This window comes from Saccostrea cucullata, unplaced genomic scaffold, assembly GCF_032062105.1.
Source record: "Saccostrea cucullata isolate Sc308-1 unplaced genomic scaffold, CSIRO_AGI_Scuc_v1 ctg277, whole genome shotgun sequence".
Lineage (NCBI taxonomy): Eukaryota > Metazoa > Mollusca > Bivalvia > Ostreida > Ostreidae > Saccostrea > Saccostrea cuccullata.
The window spans coordinates 514,338-536,576 of record NW_026935934.1 but is presented as its reverse complement, the minus strand read 5'-3'; the positions used below and the strand labels follow the sequence as shown (position 1 = coordinate 536,576).

Here is a 22,239-nt window from a genome sequence, read left to right as displayed (position 1 = left end):
TATTACAACTACTGGCAATATGCGCGTGACATGATGTATAATTGAGGGAAATTGTTACATGTAGCATCGTGACATGCTATTCATGTAAGGGAAATATTACATGTAGCATTGTGTCTTGTGACAAGCTATATGTACAGTGTAAGGGAAGTGTTAACATACAACATTTACTTACGACTGACATAGCATTGTAATTCTCTAATAAAAGACAACCATTGGGGAAACTTGTAATCAGTTTATAGGTGTAGAGAGTCGGAACTGGATTCCAGTACTATTATTAGTAAGTGACTGAGTGAGGAAGTACTAAGACAGAGATAATCCTTGATTTTTAAGCATAATTTCACACCCTGTTTTCTCTATTGAAATCTAATTTTTTTTTTTTTAGATTTTATGCTTTGAAAGAAATATGTATATAAACAAATTATGTAAAAGACTTATAAAACATTTCCCTTAACCCCCAAATAGGTAATCGTAGGTCCCATGACTTGTGCTTTGCATCGAAGGTCATACGATGCTCATATAATGTATGTCAATGCGGCTTTCGATCAAACGGTACAGTGCTCGAAATGAACAATGCAGTAGCAAGCCAGGGTATTGAACTGAACACGGCAGTAGGTAACCGGGGTATTGGACTGTTGGCGAGTGCTATGGGAAAGATGAAGACATGGACAATCGGTAAGTACGCCACTCCCGTCATATTTAAACGCCATGATCCTCCCCCGAGATAAGGGAGCGGATTAAAGATTCCCTGTACTTTAAAATATTCGGGAATGTTTAACAAAGTTTACAAAAAAGTATAAATGAATATATTATATATCAATGATTTTTTTTTAAAAAAAGATGACAAATTTCTTTTCTTTAACATAGAATTAACCATCTGTCTATTTTTTATTGATCACAATAAAATTGGCTGGTGCAAGACAGGGACATAGTATCCGAATCTTGATAATCGTTAAAAGTAGGAATTTGATATGAGGCCTGTATATTGTTTGGAGTAAAGGCTTTTGTTAAAAAGACAAAAAAGCGTTACCAACATCAATAGGCCTACTTTTGATTTTGACCATTGACCTACTTTTAAAAATTTACCATTTAAAGAGTCAATATATAAATATTCTGTAACTTTTTGGAGGCAATTTCGATCGTGTTATTTGGTAAGTGCACTGCTCGTCATAAGACCTATTGAAAAAAAAGCAGCGTTACAGTTCACTTGACCTTGACCTTTGGCCTATATGCATTAATACTCTGGGGCCCACGTTTACCAAAAAAAAAAAAAAAAAAACTTTTACAAATGAAACCAAAAACATAAGTTGATTGTAAAATTTTGCAAATTTAATTATTGTGTTTTAAATTGCCTGTGTAATTTTTTATGCCCTCCCCCCCTTTCGAAGAAGGGAGGGCATATTGCTTTGCTGTCGGTCGGTCTGTCGGTCCATTTAGTTTCTGTTCATTTCACAACCGCTACACATACTGAAATGAAATTTGGTATACAGATATCTCAGATGAATATCTAGGTCAAGTTCTGTTTTGGGTACGATCGCACCATTTTTGACAGAGTTATGCCCTTTTGGACTTAGAAAAATTCCAATTTGGAGGGGAGGGGGGCATAAGTATTTTACAAACATCTCTTGTGTAATATCAAATTGCCGGCTTCTCCCGTTATAGCCAGATAAAACGTCTGCGCTACTTGACGGAGAAAACCGGCCGTGTGATGTTCTAAATTTGAGGGGGGGGGGGGGGTCCGACAATGGGAGATAATGGAATTTTTCTTATTATACTATGAGTTGTCCAGTTTAGTTATTCTCAATATGTTTTAACCGATCTTTAATTTCACACATTAGTTTTTTTAGATCTATTTTATTTAACTTTTCATATACACTGCATATCACATAAAAAGGGAAGCCCTAATTTCATCTTAAAATAGCATGAACAGCTAGGTCACCCTAGCCTTTAGCGCGATCTATATATTTAAACATATGAAATATATACGTATCTTTTTTTTTTTGCATTCTCTCTATATATTTCCTTAGCCGCGATCGGAGAGGGGGGGGGGGGGGGTCATTCCACCAGGGACTATCTGGCTTGAAGTAGTTTTCTCAGTATAGTTGGCTTCCTAGACTGAGCATTTTGACAAAACAAGATTAAATAGAGTTATTTGATCCAGCTTAGTGTTTTGTTTACATAGGTGAAGGTGTGTTGAATATCCGAGATCTGATTGGCTAACACATGGCCCAACCTTCACCTTCAAAAGCTAAATACTGGTACACATGTTTGTATTTTTTCATTGTATTGCGCTGTGCCGTTGTCTATGGTATCTATGATAAGTTTTTTGGCGACTTAAGGTAAGCTACTGCGTCCTTAATCGTCTGTTCAGCTAAATATTTGAAAATATATTTTTCGATATATTTTTGCACGATTATTTAGTTGTTGAATTGAATCATATGCAGTTAATACGTATGTTAGGTCACAGTGACATTTCGAATTCCATTGACAAAATGAAGACACACAAATAATGGCACTTTAAATATATCAACTCATTTCATATGATAAAAAAATAAAAATTCTAACTCTGACAAGACCGTATCTCTACTGTTTAATTTGTATTAATATTTTTGTACTTCATGAAAAGAGGGCGCGTTGACTTAAATTTAATAGAAATGTCAAATTAGTAAACAAAAAAGTGGTTTAGATTACAACCTCGTATTATTGAAATAATACCAAAAATTGTAGGGGAGTCTAACGTTTTTAACAAAAAATAATACATTATTATGTAAATAAAGGTCAATTTACAACGTTTCGTCTTAGAAATAAGGATCATAATATATATGAATATATTTTTAACATTATAGAATAGTAAAGCTGTGTACCAGATTTCATTGACCACAGACTAAAACTGTATGTAAAGTCAGATTTATTTAAAAAAAATTATAAACAACGTATATAGTCAACTATAAGAATAACGTGCACACAGTTTACATGTTTCAAATGCACTTACTAGAATAAGAGTTAATTACCAACCAGAGGACTGAAACAGGGACAACTGACGCTTTACTAACAGACAGACAGACGCGGGGACAACTGACCTTTACCAGCAAACAGACACGGGGACGACTGACGCCTTACCAGTAGACAGTCAGACACGTGGACGACTGACGCTTTACCAGTAGACAGACAGACAGACACTAGGACGACTGACGCATTGCAGGCACGACGATTGAGCTTTTCCAGTACACGACACGGACGATTGACGCTTTACCAGTAGACCAAACACCAGTCAGAGACACATGGACGACTGACGCTTTTCCAGTAGACAGACAGACACGGGGACGATTGACGCTTTACCAGTAGACAGACAGACACGGGGACGATTGACGCTTTATCAGTAGACAGGCAGACACGGGGACGATTGACGCTTTATCAGTAGACATTCAGACACTGGGACTAATGACGCTTTATCAGTAGACAAGCAGACACGGGGACGATTGACGCTTTACCAGTAGACAGGCAGACACGGGGACGATTGACGCTTTACCAGTAGACAGACAGACACGGGGACGATTGACGCTTTACCAGTAGACAGACAGACACGGGGACGATTGACGCTTAACACGGGACGACGATTGACGCTTTACCAGTAGACAAGCAGACACGGGGACGATTGACGCTTTATCAGTAGACAGGCAGACACTGGGACTAATGACGCTTTATCAGTAGACAGGCAGACACTGGGACGACCGACGCTTAACCGGTAGACAGACAGACAGACACGGGGACGACTGACGCTTTACCAGTAGACAGGCAGACAATGGGACGACTGACGCTTTACCAGCAGACAGACAGACACGGGGACGATTGACGCTTCAACAGGCAGACACTGGGACGATTGACGCTTTACCAGTAGACAGACAGAGACGGGGACGACTGACGCTTTACCAGTAACCAGGCAGACGACTGACGTTTTACGAGCAGACAGACAGACACGGAGAAAACCGATATTTAACTAGCAAACAGCCAGACAAAGGGGTGACTGACGCTTTACCAGCAGACAGACCGACACGGGAACCAGTGACACTTTACCGGCAGACAGACGCATTACATTTACCCGCAAACAATCAGACGCAGGGACAACTGACGCATTACCGACTGACAGACATACAGACACAGGGACGACTAATACCTTACCCGTAGAAAAACACGGGGAAGACTGACGCTTTACTATCAGACCAACAGGCACGGAAATGACCGGCACCTTACCAGCGGACGGACACTTAGACGACTGACGCTTTACCAGTAGACAGACAGACACGGGGACGACTTACACCTTACCAGCAGACAGACACAGGGACGACCGACGCTTTACTAGCAGACAGACAGACAGACACGGGACTACTGACGCTTTACCAACAAAAAAGTTTGTCAGCGAAGTCTATGATCGGTAGAGATAAAAATGCATATTTTATTGCACGTTTAACTTATTAATAGCAAATACATGTCATTCTAAAGTTAATAGGCATGGTTTAGAGAGATACTTCATAAACAGTGCCTCGCTGTGCAGGTCTAAAAAGCCCGCTATTGTAATATTCACGAGGAAGATTTCCGTCTTCTAAGGCCATAAACAAAAAGCCTTATGTAAAGACATGCACAAAGGAATGCATAATGACTTCAATTTTTTGTGCTGATCAAGTGATTTGAAAATTAGAGCGCCTTTTAGTCACAGAGATACGTTTTTCATTTTCAGTTCCACCCTCTATGGCAGCTGTAACCGTACTGAAACATGGAGATTGTGTAGCGACCAAAATTAACCCCCAGCCGGAGGGATACCAGGAGTTTTCCCGCGCGGAAGTGGCGGAGCATTGTGAGATCCACTCCTGCTGGATCATTGTTTCTGATAAAGTCTACGATGTTACTAACTTTACCTTCGAGGTAAAACTTTTTGGTTTACAATCAGACAATCTAAATCCCTTAAATTAATCAATCGTAGTCAAGCTACCTCTCCACCTTTGTTAGATTGAAATTTTTAAAGAGGAGTTGCAGCTTTAAAAAGGTTCATTGACTTAAAATAAATAAAATAAAATACTAGTATATAGAATAAAGTGAAAGATTTATACCCCCCCCCCCCCCCCCCATGTTCCTCTACACCTGTTGTGTTTTGTCGCGAAAAACGTTTGGTTACAGTTTGTAATTTAATTTTTTTATTTGCAGCACCCGGGTGGTTTAGATGTGATAATGGAGTATGCGGGTAGCGACGCTACAGTGCCCTTCCTAGACAAAGGTCACAGCAAGGATGCCATCATGCTATTGTCAGATTACTACATCGGGGACTTAATCAGGGTAAGAAACTGACTGTTTGATAAGGGCCTATTTTCATTTCTCTTTGTTTTCTCTGTGATAACTCTTTGAAATTTTGGTGAGTTGATTTCTTGATAATTCTACCGGTATTTAAATTTCGCAACGCGAAAGGTCAGGCGTCATAGGCGTCAGAACCGGGGGGCACTTTTTTGGAAAGATAGACATAATACTGATATAGGCAATGAAAATTGGGGTTTACCTTTTTTTGTTGGTTTAGCCCCTCCCCCCTTTCAATTTGCTTCTGACGCCTATAGGAGTTAATGAGCTAATATACATAACAGGGATGGGTAATTGAATAAAGTAATTGTAATTGAGTGTAATTAATTACATTTTTCAAAGTAATTGGAAGTAATTTGTATTTGAGCGAGCCTTCAATTATAAGTAATTGGATGTATTTAAATACATTTCAAAAAAGGTCATGTATTTTCAATTACTTAATTACATTTCTATTACTTTTTTTTCAAAATGAAAGTTTATATTTTAAAAGGTGTCTTACACTGATACACAGTTTTATACTGGTGGATTTATACTACTTATTCCCATACTTTATAAATCTCAGTTCTCCCTATTCCCACTTGCAAATAACAATGATTGTTTAGATAGTTTTAAAATTTGTTTTACAGCAATTAGACTAACTACACCCCCTTTTAGATTTACCTGTATTCTATTCACTTTAAGATAGATTATAATGAATGGATTTGTAATAAATATTATTTATTTCCTTCAAAAATATGGATTTGAGAAAGTAACAAAAAAATCTTGCCATACACCATACTGGTGTAGCATGGGCTTGTGTGTGTACAATAATTAATTGTCTCATAAAGTTTAATTTGTTTACACAGTGTGTCACACTCATTATAAGGTAATGGTCTACTTTTGACCAGGTGTGAACCTCTCTCATACCCAAGAACAAAAACACTGAATGAAAGTTCGAATTCAATCGCTATAGAAAAAATCTTATTTAAAAAAAAATTATTTTTTTTAATAAAAATTAAACTCAAGTAATTGAAATGTATTTAATAACATCTGTCAAAGTAATTGAAAGTAATTAATTACATTTGAAAAATCAATGTAATTGTAATTGCAAGTAATTGACAAATATCAATGTATTTGAAAGTAATTAATTTCAAAGTAATTGACCCCAAGTCTGATACATAAAATACGTAGAGATAACAAACAGTTCTCGCGCCCAGAATGAGATCTCGAGCTTGGCCCGTTATACAAATTATCCCACGCTTCCAACTATCGAGGATGCCGTACCACAGTGATTTTTATTCTCATTTTTTGTTCATTGGTTCTACAAAACATAACGTAAAATAACGCATTTCAATACATGTTTTTTTTTTTGTTCTTGTTTTTTTTTTCATGGAAGAAAACACTTGTTTTTCAAATTTTACATTCCGAGGGCGCATAAATTTGTGTATCTCTTCATACAACGAAAGCAGTGTAGATTAATACTCCGCGAAAATTAGAGTTGAAAGTACATAATTATTGTGTAACTTTGAACAATATTACATTATTTATAAATTATTTAGCATTGTTCAGTAAATCAAAGGATAAATGAAACAAAAATAATTTTTTTTTAAATTAAGTTAACATTAACTGAAATTTTATTTTTATTTCTTCTCCTGGAATTTTTATAGGAGGATAGAATTATCAAATGAAGACCTCGAGGCACACGGTCTTCGGAATTAAAAACAAAAGGACAGCCGTCTCCACAATTCCATTTCATGGAAATTACAAATGTATGTTTACATTCCTGTTACAGTCATTGTAAATAACTCATCACCTGTGACTTAATGACATTTTATTTACTTGTTTGTTTTTACTTTCAATTGTTCGTTGTTCTGTTATTTGATTTTTTTTCAAAATATATTTTTGTTATGAATTGGACATGTAAGATATCGATATATACCACTTGAAGTTTTATAGCTTTCTTTGTAAATAGAAAACTGTTAATAAGAAGTTTTTGTTGAATTAATTGTTGAATGTTTTTGTCGTTTACATTCCGGTCCCAAGAAGTGAAATGTAAACTGTATAATATGCACCTATTATAATATTTCATTTTAATAGAGTCTTATCATTTATCATGCAGAATTTAAAATACATACATAATTAAGTCGTGATTTATGAAATCCGATTAAAAATTGCTCATTATTATTTCTTGCTTTGAATGGAGGAAATTTGTGGAGAAATGAATATCACGAAATTTTCTCCATTTCTACAAGTTTCAGCAAGTCTTTCAGAAAGTATGGTTTATCCTATTTCTACTTTGTTATGTTTGTTTTGTAATAAAATTTGTAACTGAAAACTGAATTATTTTCATTCAAAGTTTTTCTTGTTATAATTACACGTGTGTGTGTGTGTGTCATGGATTATTTCATATGCGGATTACTTACAATTTTTTAAAGTCCTCGGAAGTAGGTTGTGGGACTTAATCAGCAATGAAATTCAGACAAGGTTGTTAACTTTTAGTCTGTATATCCTTATCGAATATGCCTCAATTAACAAATTTCACTGTATGAGAGGAAATCTTATTATACTTGTCAGGTATCATGTACAGTGTACTGTTTAAAAAAAATTCTATAAATTTTTTGCCATGATTAAACTGTAACATTTGAACAAGAATGAGGGCACGGATATATTAAAAAGGTCAAGGTAAAAAAATATCACCAGTTCAGACAATATACGAATAAAATAACATTTAATTAACGTCTACGTTACGCATTCATTATTTTTAAGTTGAACTTAAAAAGCCCTTCCAGTAAAAGTATGAGGTGATACATAAAAAAATTAGGTGTGAGTAATTAATACGACATTTCATTTTTAATTAACAAACGCTCTAGTTATAATACTATGTCAAAGTAGCTGTAAAAATCGTCGAGGCCTCTCTCCCTCTCGTTATTTTTTTGTTTATATCTTTTTAGGTCACCTGAGTAACTCGGGTAACCTATTGCTATCCGTTTTCGTCCGTCGTCGTGTGTCGTGCGTCGTGCGTATTGTGTGTTAACATTTTAACATTTTCAGCTTGTTCTCTGAAACCGCTGAACCAATTTCAACCAAATTTGGTATACAGCATTTATGGGTGAAGGGGTACAAAAATTTTGAATTTTATGGTCCCGCCCCCCTGGGGCCTGAGGGGTGGGGCCAAAACCACTAAAATTATTGCAATCTTAAAAAATCTTCTTCTTTACTCCTGGACATCAAGCAGGCAAACTGTTGGCATGAATGTAATGAGCATTGAGTCCTCTACCAAAATTGTGAAATTCATGGCCCCAGGGTCAGGGGTTCTAGTGCTAGGGCGGGGCTATATAGATTATATAGTGAAAATGCATTAATTCTTTGAAAATCTTCTTCTCTGCTCCTGGGTATTAAGTAAACTAACTAAGCACATAGTTATGTTGAGCAAGAGTGCCTCTTCCAAAATTGTGAATTTTATGGCCCCATGGTCAGGGGTTCTGGTGTTAGGGCGGGACTCTATTGATTATATAGTGAAAATGCATTTATTCTTTGAAAATCTTCTTCTCTGCTTCTGGGTATTAAATAAACTAACTAAGTACATAGTTATGATGAGCAAGAGTGCTTCTTCCAAAATTTTGAATTTTATGGCCCAGGGTCAGGGGTTCTGGTGTTAGGGCGGGGCCCTATTGATTATATAGTGAAAATGCATTAATTCTTTGAAAATCTTCTCTGCTCCTGGGTATTGAATAAACTAACTAAGTACATAGTTATGATAAGAGAGAGTGTCTCTCCCAAAATTGTGAATTTTATGGCCCCAGGGTCAGGGGTTCTGGTGTTAGGACGGGGCTCTATTGATCATATGGTTAAAATGCATTAATTCTTTGAAAATCTTTTCCTTTGCTCCTGGGTTTTATGCCAATGATCCAAGTATATATATTTATGATGAAGAAAGGTGCATCTAGCAAAATGGTTATTTTTTATGCCTCCCCTGGGTCGGGGGGGGGGGGGTACATAGTCTGAAAATAAATTAATGCTTTGAAATGTGCTGTTTGGTATTAAACAACCATTTTATGATGAAATTTGCAAAATTTTGAAATATGTGGCACCAGGGTCAGTGGTTCCTTTGGGGTGAGGTGCACAACTTGTTATAAAGTTGAAGTGCATTTTCTCTTTGTTACTCTGATCTGCCTCTGGGTATTAAGTAAATAAAGTAAGCATGCTAAGTCTATGATAATGATAAGAAGTTGTGCCTCTTTCAAAATTGTAAATTGCGAATTCCATGGCCTCTGGTTTAAAACATGAACCAAATTTAATTGTTTAAAAGTTGTTACACAATACTCAGGTGACCTATAAGGCCCGTGGGCCTCTTGTTTTTTGTATGCTTTACTTAGTAAAGAACTTAAACATGTTTCTAGGACTATTAAGAAACAAGAGGCTCATGGGCCTTATAGGTCACCTGAGCATTATGCAACAACTTTCCAGTGATTGAATCTTATTCATGTTTTAAGCCAGATGGCATTCACAACTTTGAAAAAGGCACCATTGATCATCTTAACTATACACTTAGCAGTTGCTTAGTTTGGTTTCTTAATACCCATAGGCAGGGTAGGGGAACAAAAAATGCATTTTAACTTATCAGTAATATTCAGCATAAATCAGTAGTGCCCCTACCACACATGAACCCCTGACCCTTAGGCCTAGGTCCACACATTGCACAATTTTTGAAAGGGCATCGTTGCTTTTCAAAAATATTTGATTAATACCAAGGAGCAGATTTCAAACAATTAAATTCATTCATTTTCAGTATATAAGTACAACACCCTCACCCCCTCTATGGTACCCCTGACCCTGGGGCCTTGAAATTCACAATTCTGGAAGATTAGGACCCTTGCTCATCATAACTATATAGGCAGTTCATCTGCTTAATACCCAGGAGCAGAGAAGGAAATTTTCAAAGATTTAATGTATTTTCACTATATAATCAATAGAGCCCCGCCCTAACATCAGAACCCTGACCCTGGGGCCTTAAAATTCACAATTTTGGAAGAGGCATTCTTGCTCATCATAACTATGCACTTAGTTTATTTAATACCCAGGAGCAGAGAAGAAGATTTTCAAAGAATTCATGTATTTTCACTATGTAATCAATAGAGCCCTGCCCTAACACTGGAACCCTTGACCCTGGGGCCATAAAATTTACAATTTTGGTAGAAGCACTCTTGCACATCATAACTATTTACTTAGTTGGTTTATTTAATATCCAGGAGCAGAGAAGAAGATTTTCAAAGAAATAATGCATTTTCACTATATAAATATTTAGCCCCGCCCTAGCACTAGAACCCCTGACCCCATGGCCATGAATTTCACAATTTTGATAGAGGACTCAATGCTGATTACAATCGTGCAAACAGTTTGACTGATTGTTGTCCAGGAGTAAAGAAGAAGATTTTTTAAAGATTGCATTAATTTCAGTGGTTTTGGCCCCACCCCTCAGGCCCCAGGGGGGCAGGGATCATGAAATTAACAATTTTTGATCCCCTTCACCCATAGATGCTTTGTGCCAAATTTGGTTGAAATTGGTTCAGTGGTTGCAAAGAAGAAGTTGAAAATGTTCAAATGTTAACGCACGACGCACGAGGACGGACGAAAACGGATAGCAATAGGTCACCTGAGTTTACTCAGGTGACCTAAAAAGGTACAAATATTGATCTTGAATACATTACATTAACACCATTTTAATAGAACGAGTATCACGTGATCAAGGTTCAATACAATATACCAATTTAAAACACGTTAAGCATTTTTTTCTAGTTAAACTTTTAAAAAAAACTATTTTCTTCAATTTTTAGGTCACCTGAGTAAACTCAGGTGACCTATTGCTATCCATTTTCGTCCGTCATCGTCCGTCGTTCGTCGTGCGTTAACATTTTAACATTTTCAGCTTCTTCTCTGAAACCGCTGAACCAATTTCAACCAATTTTGGCATATAGCATCTATGGGTGAAGGGGAACAAAAATTTTGAATTTCATGGTCCCTGCTCCCCTGGGTCCTGGGAGATGGGGCCAAAACCACTAAAATTTGTGCAATCTTTAAAAATCTTCTTTACTCCTGGACATCAAGCAGTCAAACTGTTGGTATGATTGTAATCAGCATTGAGTCCTCTACCAAAATTGTGAAATTCATGGCCCCAGGGTCAGGGATTCTAGTGCTAGGGTGGGGCTATATAGATTATGTAGTGAAAATGCGTAAAGTCTTTGAAATTCTCTGCTCATGGGCATTAAATAAACTAACCAAGTGCATTGTAGTGTTGAATAAGGCTGCCTCTTCCAAAATTGCGAATTTCATGGCCTCAGGATCAGGGGTTCTAGTACTTAAGGGCGGGGCTATAAAGATTATATATAGTGAAAATGCATGCATAAATTCTTTGAAAATCTTCTTCTCAGCTCATGGGCATTAAATAAACTAACCAAGTGCATTGTTATGTTGAATAAGGCTGCCTCTTCCAAAATTGTGAATTTCATGACACCAGGGTCAGGGGTTCTAGTGCTAGGGCAGGGCTATATAGATTGTGTAGTGAAAATGCATAAATCCTTTGAAATTCTTCCTCTCTGCTCATGGGCATTAAATAAACTAACCAAGTCCATTGTTATGTTGAATAAGGCTGCGTCTTCCAAAATTGTGAATTTCATGACCCCAGGGTCAGGGGTTCTAGTGCTAGGGCGGGGCTATAAAGATAGTGAAAATGAATTGTTTCTTTGAAAATCTTTTTTTCTGGGCCTGGGTATTAAACAAATGAACTACAGTGAAACTTCTCAAAACCGGCCCCCCTGGAAACCGGTTCTCCCTGAACATCGGCCGAATTTATAAGTCCCGGCAAAATTCTTAACATTTCTTTACACATAAACTCTCATAAAACCGGCCACCCCTGAAAACCGGACACCGGCCACCTTTCCAAGAACAAAACTTAAGAAACATAGGAAATTTCCCCTCATCATACCGGCCACTTCTTGTTGCAAGAAATATAACTGTCATTGCCAAAGGGGTAATTATGACCGGCCGGAGGTGTGAAAAATAGCCTACCCACCAGAAGTCAGAGGTGTGAAAAACTGAAATGGCCTCTGAGGGTTTTCTATTGTTTAACTGTTTTGAAAGGGGTAGTCATCTTGCCAGACAACGTAAATGGCCGGTCTAAGCTGTGTACATATAATTAAGCATCAATTAAACTTGAATTAATAAAATATCAAGCAACTAGTGAATTTAAATCACAGAAAGAATCAACAAATTATCGCAGCCATATTGCATCATCTTTTTAAATACACATAAGCGGCCTTAGAATTGGACATTGTTAAAAAATGCTAAAAAAGAAAATCAAATAAAATGATTATCAAAATATACATTTCATAATTAAAATAACAGAAGTTTTTCTGAGAAATGTTTTAATTACTTACTTTTCACTGACTCATTTTTAATGACGTAAGCGATAGAAAGATACATGCAGTACATGGATACTGTATATAGTCTAGTTAAGGTAAAGGGTATGGTTTATTTCTTTGCACCGGTTTATAAAAGTAACTTTCCATGTTTTTTTTTTTCTGTTCTTTTTTTGATTTTTTAAAAATAAAAATCAGCACTTATGTCGAATTTATCCTCAATAATAATAATTTACTTTTTTTAAAGACCTTTAGAATACATTACGTGTCTGCCGATAATAAATAAAAGTCGACAGATAATTATGACTGACACCAATTATATATTTTTCCTAGCATCTGTCACAATTTTTTTCAGTTCTTCAGTATGTTAGATTCTCAGGAAACCGGCCACCCCTCTAGTCCGGCCATTTTAATCAGTCCGGCAGCTGGCCGGTTTAGAGAAGTTTTACTGTATGTACATAGTTATGAGGAAGAAGGATGCTTTTTGAGATTTGTGAATTTCAGAGCCCCTTGGTCAGGTCTTTTTGTGTTAGGGCAGGGCTCTAATGTTTATATAATGAAAATGCATGAATTCATTAAAAATATTTTCCTTTGCTCCTGTGTATTATGCCAATGATCTAAGTACATATTTATGATGAAGAAAGCTGCCTCTTTCAAAATGGTAAATTTCTGGGCCCCTGGGTCAGAGGTACTTGGAAAGGTTGGAAGGATACATAGTCTGAAAATAAGATAATGCTTTGAAATCCCCATTTTGATATCAATCAACAATTTATGATGAAATAAAATTCATGATGAAATTTCCAAAATTTTGAAATATGTGGCACCAGGGTCAGTGGTTCCTGTGGGATGGGGTGCACAACTGGTTACAAAGTAAAATGCACTTTCTCTTTGTTACTCTGATCTACCTCTGGGTATTAAGTAACCAAAGTAAGCATGCTTAGTGTATAATTATGATAAGCAATGATGCCTCTTTCAAAATTGTGAAATTTATGGCCTCTGGTTTAAAACACGAATAAAATTCAGTTGTTGCAAAGTTGTTACGGATACTCAGGTGACCTATAAGGCCCGTTGGCCTTTTGCTAAAATTGATATTAAGATTTAAAATTGTATTTAAAAATATGAACATGCTGTTTAAAAATACGTGAAAAAGAATCCATTTCTTTTTCTGGGGGTGGCAATGTAGCTCTCTGGTCATCCACTCAATTTTTCAGACCAATGAGCTACAGATCTGCTGCTAATGTGGACGTTCAACAAAGAAAAAAATTGGAGTGGCCTTATGTCGCGCAACCGTTATTTCCAACCTGGCACAGGGTCATAAAAACTTATACGAGCTCACTTTTGAGCTTGGTCAAGTTGATGTCACTTTTCCAATATTACTGAAGTATAATTCCTTTTGTAAAGGAGGTGAGACTGATACCAAATGTATGTAAGCTCGTCTCCGTTGTTTCCCTATAGCCTGAAGTGCATCGGAGCAACTGTAGCCGTATTCCATATCATTTTGATTTTGACCTTCAAAAAATGTTTAACAAGTTAAAATGACCCCGCTGATACATTTGTCGTCGATATTGACGTAATGAGTGCAATGCAGGAAAAGTGCTTAAATACTGGTTTTAGTAATATTTGCTTCAAACATCAGAAATTGTACAATCATTTATGTTCTGATGCATTTTTGAAGTGACTGTTGCAAATTTTCAATATTTCAGAAATGACGACAATTTTAGTCTTCATTATCCTTACCCTCCACCCTATACTCTACATTTTCCCTCTAAACAGAACTGTACATAGTATAGAGTTTCAATTTGCTAGGAAAGAGTCCTTTTGACTTTGTCATTTCTCTAATTCAGTATTTCCCCTGAATGGAATGAAGAGGTCATGAAATTAATCAGATTCTGGTATAGCATTTTCCGAGCACTTTAAGATGGAAAATGATTCACGAGTCCTGTAATTGTTTGAAAGAAATCTCTATTTGAATGATTGAGTTCATGATGGCTCTCTCATAAATGCTTTTTAAACTAAAACAGTAATATATGTACATATATTACTAAATAGCTCCATAAATATCATAATTTCCTAGTGTAAGGATCTCGTAAATCAAGAGATATCTTAAAGATAAATTTTAATTTTGTCCCATCAGTCAGGTGTCCCATAGCGTGGTGTGTTTGAAAAGTGCGTCAAATTTGCATTCTGTGTCAGATTGTTCGTTCTCTCTCTCTTCATATGAGTGAAACATTCTCCAGAGGGACGTTAAACAATATACAGTCAAACTCTCTCTCTCTCTCTCTCTGAAGATCCAAGTATTATTTTTTTCGTATATCCATCCTTTACAAATCCTGTGCATGTTCAGAAAATGTATTTCTCCATGAAAAACTAAACGTATATGCATTTTTGACACCACCTCCAAAAAAAACGAAAGGTTTGCACAAACTTTTTTTGTCTGTCACAACAGCTTAGTACGATTCTCAGTTAATCTAGGACTTTCAGTTGGGCGTGACTTTCTCGACACTACATAATTAACGCATATCAAATGGTGAATAGATTCTCATTGGTTTAGAAGTTAATAACAACAGCAACTTTAAATTGTTGTTGACAACGATGAGATGACTTCAGCTCCACATCTTTGCCATACGAAACGCTATCATTGGATCATTGATACACTTGTTGACATTCGCCTGAATGTATATTTCAACAGTGAATGAAAGGCTGTGTAATTATGTAACGTCGAGAATACCGCTCCTTACTGAAAGTCCAAGGATAACCGAGAATTGTACAGACTGACAGAAGAATGCAAAGTCCACAACTTTAAATTGCTTGTTTCCCGAGTTTGTGTCTCGACCTTTTTTTCTGTGATACCTTCCCTCATTAGTTATTCTAAAACAATTTTGTATTTACTGCCACCCGGTTAATTCAAAATTCACAACATGATCCAAACCTCAGTTTGAGAAGTATATAGTCTTCAGTTATCTTTTGACGCAGTCATAAGTCAAGATAAGATAAGCCTAGATCTGCAAGGAACAGCTACAAAATGGCTTGGATATTAATTCTCGTAACCTTTCTAATTGTCTACTGCGCTGACAAAACCCGATGCGATGATCCCGAGGTTTACTTGAACGCTGTAAGTCTTGTATCCCACTGTACATGTAGCAAAAAAAAGATAAATGAAAATTTTAAATGATAAAAATAATATTAAGGGCAATTTTAAATAATTTCAAAAAATCTTCGCTTACTAATTGGATTATTTATTACTTTGAATTAGACTGGCCTTATTGCCTACAACGGCTTCCCATCAGAAAACCACTATGTGGACACACAAGATGAATTTATTCTCAATATGCAGCGGATTCCCCATGGTCGCTTCAGGAAAAAAGGTATACAGACAAGGGTTGTTTGAAAAACTCTAAATGTACAATGTATATCTTTTATAGAATTTAAGGATATCCGCTCCTCAGCCAAGAAGGATATATAGAGTCAACATGTGAATGGAAAAGGGTTTTCTTCTTCTCATGTAGAAATTTATAAAAATGTTACTTCATATAAATACAAAATCAATAGGTCTGCCAATAACGGGGCGCAATATAGATACCCATGGATTTCCCGACAGATTGTTGGAAGATCTTATCTCCAAAAACTACTCGATATATACATGTAGATATTATCAATCACACCGTGTATATCCCAACATGCGGGGTGTATACTATGTTGTGCGCGGGGTGTATGCCTCCGAAGCGAGAGAAAGGGGGTCAATGTAGGTTCTTTGTCCATTTGCTCAACTTACGGATATGTTTCGCCAGAAACCATATGCCTACGGAAGAAAGCATTATCTAAGGAGTATATGGATACCTATGAATCCACTGGACACCTTCTAGTTTTATCAAACACCTCAACACAATTCCGAGGATCGGAGCAAGATTGACGCTACACTGTGTTTATGATCAAATATCAGAAGAAAGCTTTGCTTTATCATCACTTTTATATTATTGTTAAATGCATGATTACTTTATAAACGTTTGTACAAATTGTCTGTTAATAAAACAGTTCGTACACAAAGATATTGACGAAAAATCAATGTTGTGTCCGGGGTGTATGCAACATGTTGTACGCGGGGTGTATACCCCTCTCTTTACTCTATAGTATCATTGTCTGAAATATCATTAAAAAAATTCTTAACAATTGACTTTTGTGAAAGTTATATTTATTCTTTAAATTATTCTCCAGTTTTTTAATAGCACAAAGTCAGGTTTATGAATTCGATGTACGGGGAAAAAATTGATACACGTTCATCGCACTTTTGGCGTTGCATGCACATGGAAGTAAATGTACAGGTGCTTTGTTTAACTGTTTAATGTGATAAACAACAATTCATCACTTCGATTTAAAGACACCTTATTCAGATCATTCCTTAATAAATGCTTCACTCATGCATCATTTTGAACATTTTACATTTTCTCATAATTTCTGTTTAACCCGTTTCAACAAATTTTTTAATGATACTGCATACGGAGTGTATATATCTCAATTGATTCGATACGCAAGAGCTTAAACGAGGTAAAGTATTGACAAGCAAGTTGATGAAACAAGAATATCAACAGTCTCGTTTAAAGTCATCATTTCGTAAGTTCTATGGTCGATACAATGGCTTTGTCAGCAAATACAATTTATCATTGAGTCAAATGCTGACTGACGTTTTCAATACCAATTATAATTAGTCCATTAATTTTACACTGAATTGAAGACGGATTTTTTGCGTTATTTCACGATCATGACAATGAGCACACGGCGGGTGTGACCGGTCAGCAGGGGATGCCCACTCCTCCATGGCACCTGATCCCACCTCTGATGTTTAGGGGGTCCGTGTTTGCTCTGCTCTTATTTTTTGTATTGTTTTATGGACTTGATATTGAATATGTTCGTTATCTCCACACCTCTTTTATAAAAAATATTTAGCTTTTTGTAATGTCATAAACACTACAAAAATGTTTTCCATCATGTAGTATTTATATGCTGTGTACTTTGACCCCAGGAGGTCACATTTGGCAGTAAACTATTGTTTTTATATTGAGGCATTGTATTGTACGAAGTACATATTTTCTAGGAATGGGCCCGGGGAGGGTGTATTTGTGTCTTAGGTCACTTTTTTTTTTTCCTTCCGGGGGGGAATAAAATATATTGTGTATATACGATAATAAAGTAGAGGAGGGACGAACATTAATTAATATTAATTACACGTCAACGTAAAATTGTAATTGTACCCACAACAGTTTTTTTTCAACTGTGCATGCCCCCAGAAAATTGTCCCTTATTACAAATGTGTATTACATGTTTATTGTGATTTGTAAAATATGAAATCTTTTCAGATAAGGAAAAATGAGTCCAAATATTGCAAAAATTGAAAGGAAAATTAATTTAATATACTATACGTATCATCCCCCTTTTTGTTCCAGACACAACTTTTCACTACAGAAAATGTTCATCGAAACTCAAGTTGCCCCCCCTCCCCCGCCTTTGTGGCAGCATAGTCAAACAATGATATGTAATAAGTTTAAGTAAAAAAGAAAAGGAGAGTTGTTCCTGAAAAAAGATTGGACCTTCAACCACATCTGAAATAGGAGTTTTGAGTTTCGATAAGTCCCCCCCCCTTTTTTTATAGCTAGTCAACTTATGTCAAGTTTTTTTTTTCAGGTACCCCCCTCCCCTCCAAAAAAGATTCTACATCGCTGTCATAAATGCTATATGTATTGATAACATAAAAGTTGCAGAAACAAAAAAGAGATTTATTCATAATACACCATTTATGTTGTGTTTCTATTATTTTTAACAGGCGAAATAGGGGGCGAGGGCCCCCTTTGGAGAGATTTTATATTTTATGATTACGTAGATTTACACCATTGCGCCATCTATAGTGAAGCATGAATTCAGATAACAATCGCTCCTTGCATATCTAGAGCCTATTATGTTTGAATATGATAGTTTGTTTTGTTTTTCTTTTATTCTTTTGATTTTTTAAAAATTTAGTTAAATTGTTTTTTATAATTATGGACTTTACTTTTTGGTTTGGCATTAGTATTAGGGTCTTTTATCAACACTACCTGTCGCTTATAATCCTGTGTAAATAATATTTTCATAGATACTTTGCACTAACAATCCTAAGAAAAATATGGGGTATACACCCCGCGTACAACATGTTGCATACACCCCGCGTACAACATTGATTTTTCGTCAATATCTTTATATACGAACTGTTTCATTAACAGGCAATTTGTACAAACGTTTATAAAGTAATCATGAATTTAACAATAATGTAAAAGTGATGATAAAGCAAAGCTTTCTTCTGATATTTGATCATAAACACAGTGTAGCGTCAATCTTGCTCCGATCCTCGGAATTGTGTTGAGGTGTTTGATAAAACTAGAAGGTGTCCAGTGGTTTCATAGGTATCCATATACTCCTTAGATAATGCTTTCTTCCGTAGGCATATGGTTTCTGGCGAAAAATATCCGTAAGTTGAGCAAATGGACAAAGAACCTACATTGACCCCCTTTCTCTCGCTTAGGAAGCATACACCCCGCGCACAACATAGTATACACCCCGCATGTTGGGATATACACGGTGAATCAGAAACTAAAACATTTTTAATAGCAGCCTAAGAGTACTTGTTTGTACAATCAAAACGTTTTCAACAAAATTACCAGTATTTTGCAAATGAATAAGAGCAACTGAAGTAAGAAAATGTACAAGTATATTTTTTATTCTTAAAAAAAAAAAAAGGCAACCGTCAATGATGTCAAAATGCCTGGACTTATTGTGGGGTAAAAGTCTCCGAAGGAATCGCGGGCCGAAGATTCACTAACAACGAAAAATTATAATTGCATTTTATTAAGCAAGAGAAGGCGTGGTGGTGATCCAGCACGGATTGACCGGGGCTTCGGACTGTTTCCTGATTAACATGGTCAACAACAGCCTCGGGTTCATTCTGGCAGACGCAGGTTACGACGTATGGCTCCCTAACAGCAGAGGAAATGTCTACTCCATGACGCACAAAAAGTACAACCCATCTCAGGAGGAATTCTGGGGTTGGAGGTAGTTACAGTTAACATGGTTTATTATTTTGTACATTTTATTAGGTCTAGTAAAGCCCAAATTTGTAAACTCCTATATTCATATAATTTTTGTTTACCAGATTCCATGTTTTCACTAGCTGCAGATCTGAAGCGTTATGGTTTATATATTTGTCTTTTACCATAACGCTACAGATCCCGTAATGCAAAAAAGGTGCAATTTACGGCGCAATATTTTTGCGCACTTTTGGGGAGAACTTCTCCACTTTCTAGCATCGGTCGATCAACTACCTTTCACTACCAATTCTAGACACATTCTGTAGCCAATATGCATATTTTATCCATCTCTCAACCATTTATAGTTGTCTCAACAGGCAATTAATAAACTCGCTTGAAGTGAATTTTCAGCAATCTAACAAAGAATTTTAATCAAGCGAGGTTATCACTTGTAGAGACGAATATAAAGGGTTGAGAGATAGATAAAATATACGGATTAGTTATAATGTGCTTAGAATTAGGGAGTGAAAGGTAATTAATTGACCGATGCTAGAAAGTGGAGAAATTCTCCCCAAAAGTGCGTAAAAAATATTGCGCTGTAAATTGCATCTTTTTTGCATTACGGGATCTGTAGTGTTATGGTAAAAGACAAATATATAAAACCATAATGGATGAAACTGTAGAAATGTTTCACCACCCCCCCCCAAAAAAAAAACATACACATAGATACTTAATCCTTAATCGCTATAAAAGAAAATGTAGTTCTTATGTTTTAGCTGGCAAGAGATGGCCGAGTACGATCTTCCCGCTGTAATACACTACGTTCTGAACGTTACTAAGGCCGACACTATATACTACATAGGTCACTCACAGGGGACTCTGATGGCTAACGCACAATTCAGTGTGGACAAAGACTTAGCCTCCAAGATCAAACTGTTCATATCTTTGGCCCCGATAGCCAAGGTGACGCACATTGAAGGGTTTCTGGGTTTTCTTAAGCCCCTGCTCACGCAAAAGGTATCCAGTTTTTTGAGAAATGTTAATGAGAAATTCTCAATTTATCGATAAGACAATACTTGTATCTAGCATTCCAATTTGATGATCAACAGGGTGCCGAGTTGGTGCTTGGTAAGAAATCGTTCGATCAGAATTCTACCCTGACTAAGTGGTACGCCGATGTGTTCTGTACCCTTCTACCTACGGAGTACATCTGTAACGGGCTGTCCTCCGTCATAATGGGCTGGGACACACGGAATCTTAACATGGTATGCTCTACCTACTTAAAAATCTTATCTAAGGTAGCTCCGTGATGAAATGACGTTTACACAAGATCACAGAACAATTATATAGTGCATTTTGTCGAGGAAAACACAGAACAATTACATGTATATAGTACATTTTTAAGGGGAAAATGTATATTGTTTTCGGCGGAAAAGCTAATTGGTACCCCCCTCCCCCCAACCCACTTCGAATTTGCTACAGTTTGCGATACTGAGGACCCTTGTATAGATTTTGGATTGATTTGCTAGTATATTGTTATATAGTTTTGCGACTACTCATGTCTTCAAGGATATTGAAGTCTACATTTTTTTCACTTATCAACTTTGAAGATTTACATCTATTGACATCCAACCCCCAACCCCCCCAAAAAAAGTTACAAGTGTACATGTATGTCCATTTACAATTCCTTTGCAGACAAGAGTGCCAGTTTACACATCTCATTCAAATGAAGGATCTTCAGCCAAAGACATCATCCATTTCTTCCAAGTAGGTACAAGTAACTTCTTAGTATAAAACCTTGAAGTCCTTAACAAGAATAAGTTGTTCCAGATAGATTAAGATTATTTAATATGTTGAGAAAACTGATACTGTGCATTGAATACTTGCAAATCTAATGAATTTTTTGTCTCTACTTTCAGGAAATGGAGGCTGACAAGTTTCAGAAATATGACTACGGAGCAGAGGGGAATCTCAAACATTACAATCAGGTGATTTTATCCAGTCACACTTATTCGTCAGTAAAAAGGGGTATTTTCAGTATTATACAAAAAAATTCAGAGAAAAAAAATATCAAAAACCAACAAAACCAAATTTTTTTTATGAGAAATATTTTCTGAATTTGTCAAATTTTTCAATTTTTCAATCGGACTTGAACTTAAAAAAAATCTGATGATGTGACTGATTGTATTTCAGACTACACCCCCTCAGTATGACCCCCGGAACATGAGGGTCCCCGTGGCTATGTATTACGGGGGCAATGACTTCCTGGCTGATAGGACTGATGTACAATACCTCCTGGACAATTTACCAAACATTGTACACCAGAAGGAGTTCCCTAACTGGGATCACGTCGACTTCATCATCGGAAAGGATGCTCATCAATTTCTGTATACTGACATTGTAAAGTTATTGTCCAAATTTTCATAAAGTAAAATAAAAAAAAAAACAACAAAACT

General features: G+C 36.3%; 2 protein-coding genes across 2 annotated transcripts; both read left to right on the top strand.

Moving 5' to 3' along the window:
• Positions 1–538: 538 nt before the first annotated feature.
• On the top strand, positions 539–7,018 carry LOC134244292 (uncharacterized). The gene is made up of 4 exons (XM_062726553.1): positions 539–672; positions 4,733–4,917; positions 5,197–5,325; positions 6,987–7,018. Exons 1-4 carry the CDS (start codon positions 564–566, stop codon positions 7,005–7,007), a joined length of 444 nt encoding a protein of 147 aa, XP_062582537.1. The 5' UTR covers positions 539–563; the 3' UTR covers positions 7,008–7,018.
• An 8,623-nt stretch (positions 7,019–15,641) lies between these two features.
• LOC134244291 (lysosomal acid lipase/cholesteryl ester hydrolase-like) lies at positions 15,642–22,229 on the top strand. Its single transcript, XM_062726552.1, has 8 exons — positions 15,642–15,846; positions 15,988–16,099; positions 19,610–19,808; positions 20,560–20,800; positions 20,893–21,048; positions 21,479–21,550; positions 21,703–21,771; positions 21,977–22,229. The coding sequence occupies exons 1-8, from the start codon at positions 15,757–15,759 to the stop codon at positions 22,208–22,210; spliced, it is 1,173 nt and encodes a 390-aa protein (XP_062582536.1). The 5' UTR covers positions 15,642–15,756; the 3' UTR covers positions 22,211–22,229.
• The last annotated feature ends 10 nt before the right edge of the window (positions 22,230–22,239 follow it).

Excerpts from the sequence above, each read along its gene's own strand:
- LOC134244292 (XM_062726553.1), top strand. The coding sequence starts at position 564 with ATGAACAATGCAGTAGCAAGCCAGGGTATTGAACTGAACACGGCAGTA. Across the intron at positions 673-4,732 it reads GATGAAGACATGGACAATCG|TTCCACCCTCTATGGCAGCT; the intron begins GTAAGTACGCCA and ends TTTCATTTTCAG. Across the intron at positions 5,326-6,986 it reads ACATCGGGGACTTAATCAGG|GAGGATAGAATTATCAAATG; the intron begins GTAAGAAACTGA and ends GAATTTTTATAG.
- LOC134244291 (XM_062726552.1), top strand. The coding sequence starts at position 15,757 with ATGGCTTGGATATTAATTCTCGTAACCTTTCTAATTGTCTACTGCGCT. Across the intron at positions 15,847-15,987 it reads CCGAGGTTTACTTGAACGCT|ACTGGCCTTATTGCCTACAA; the intron begins GTAAGTCTTGTA and ends ACTTTGAATTAG. Across the intron at positions 21,772-21,976 it reads ATCTCAAACATTACAATCAG|ACTACACCCCCTCAGTATGA; the intron begins GTGATTTTATCC and ends ATTGTATTTCAG.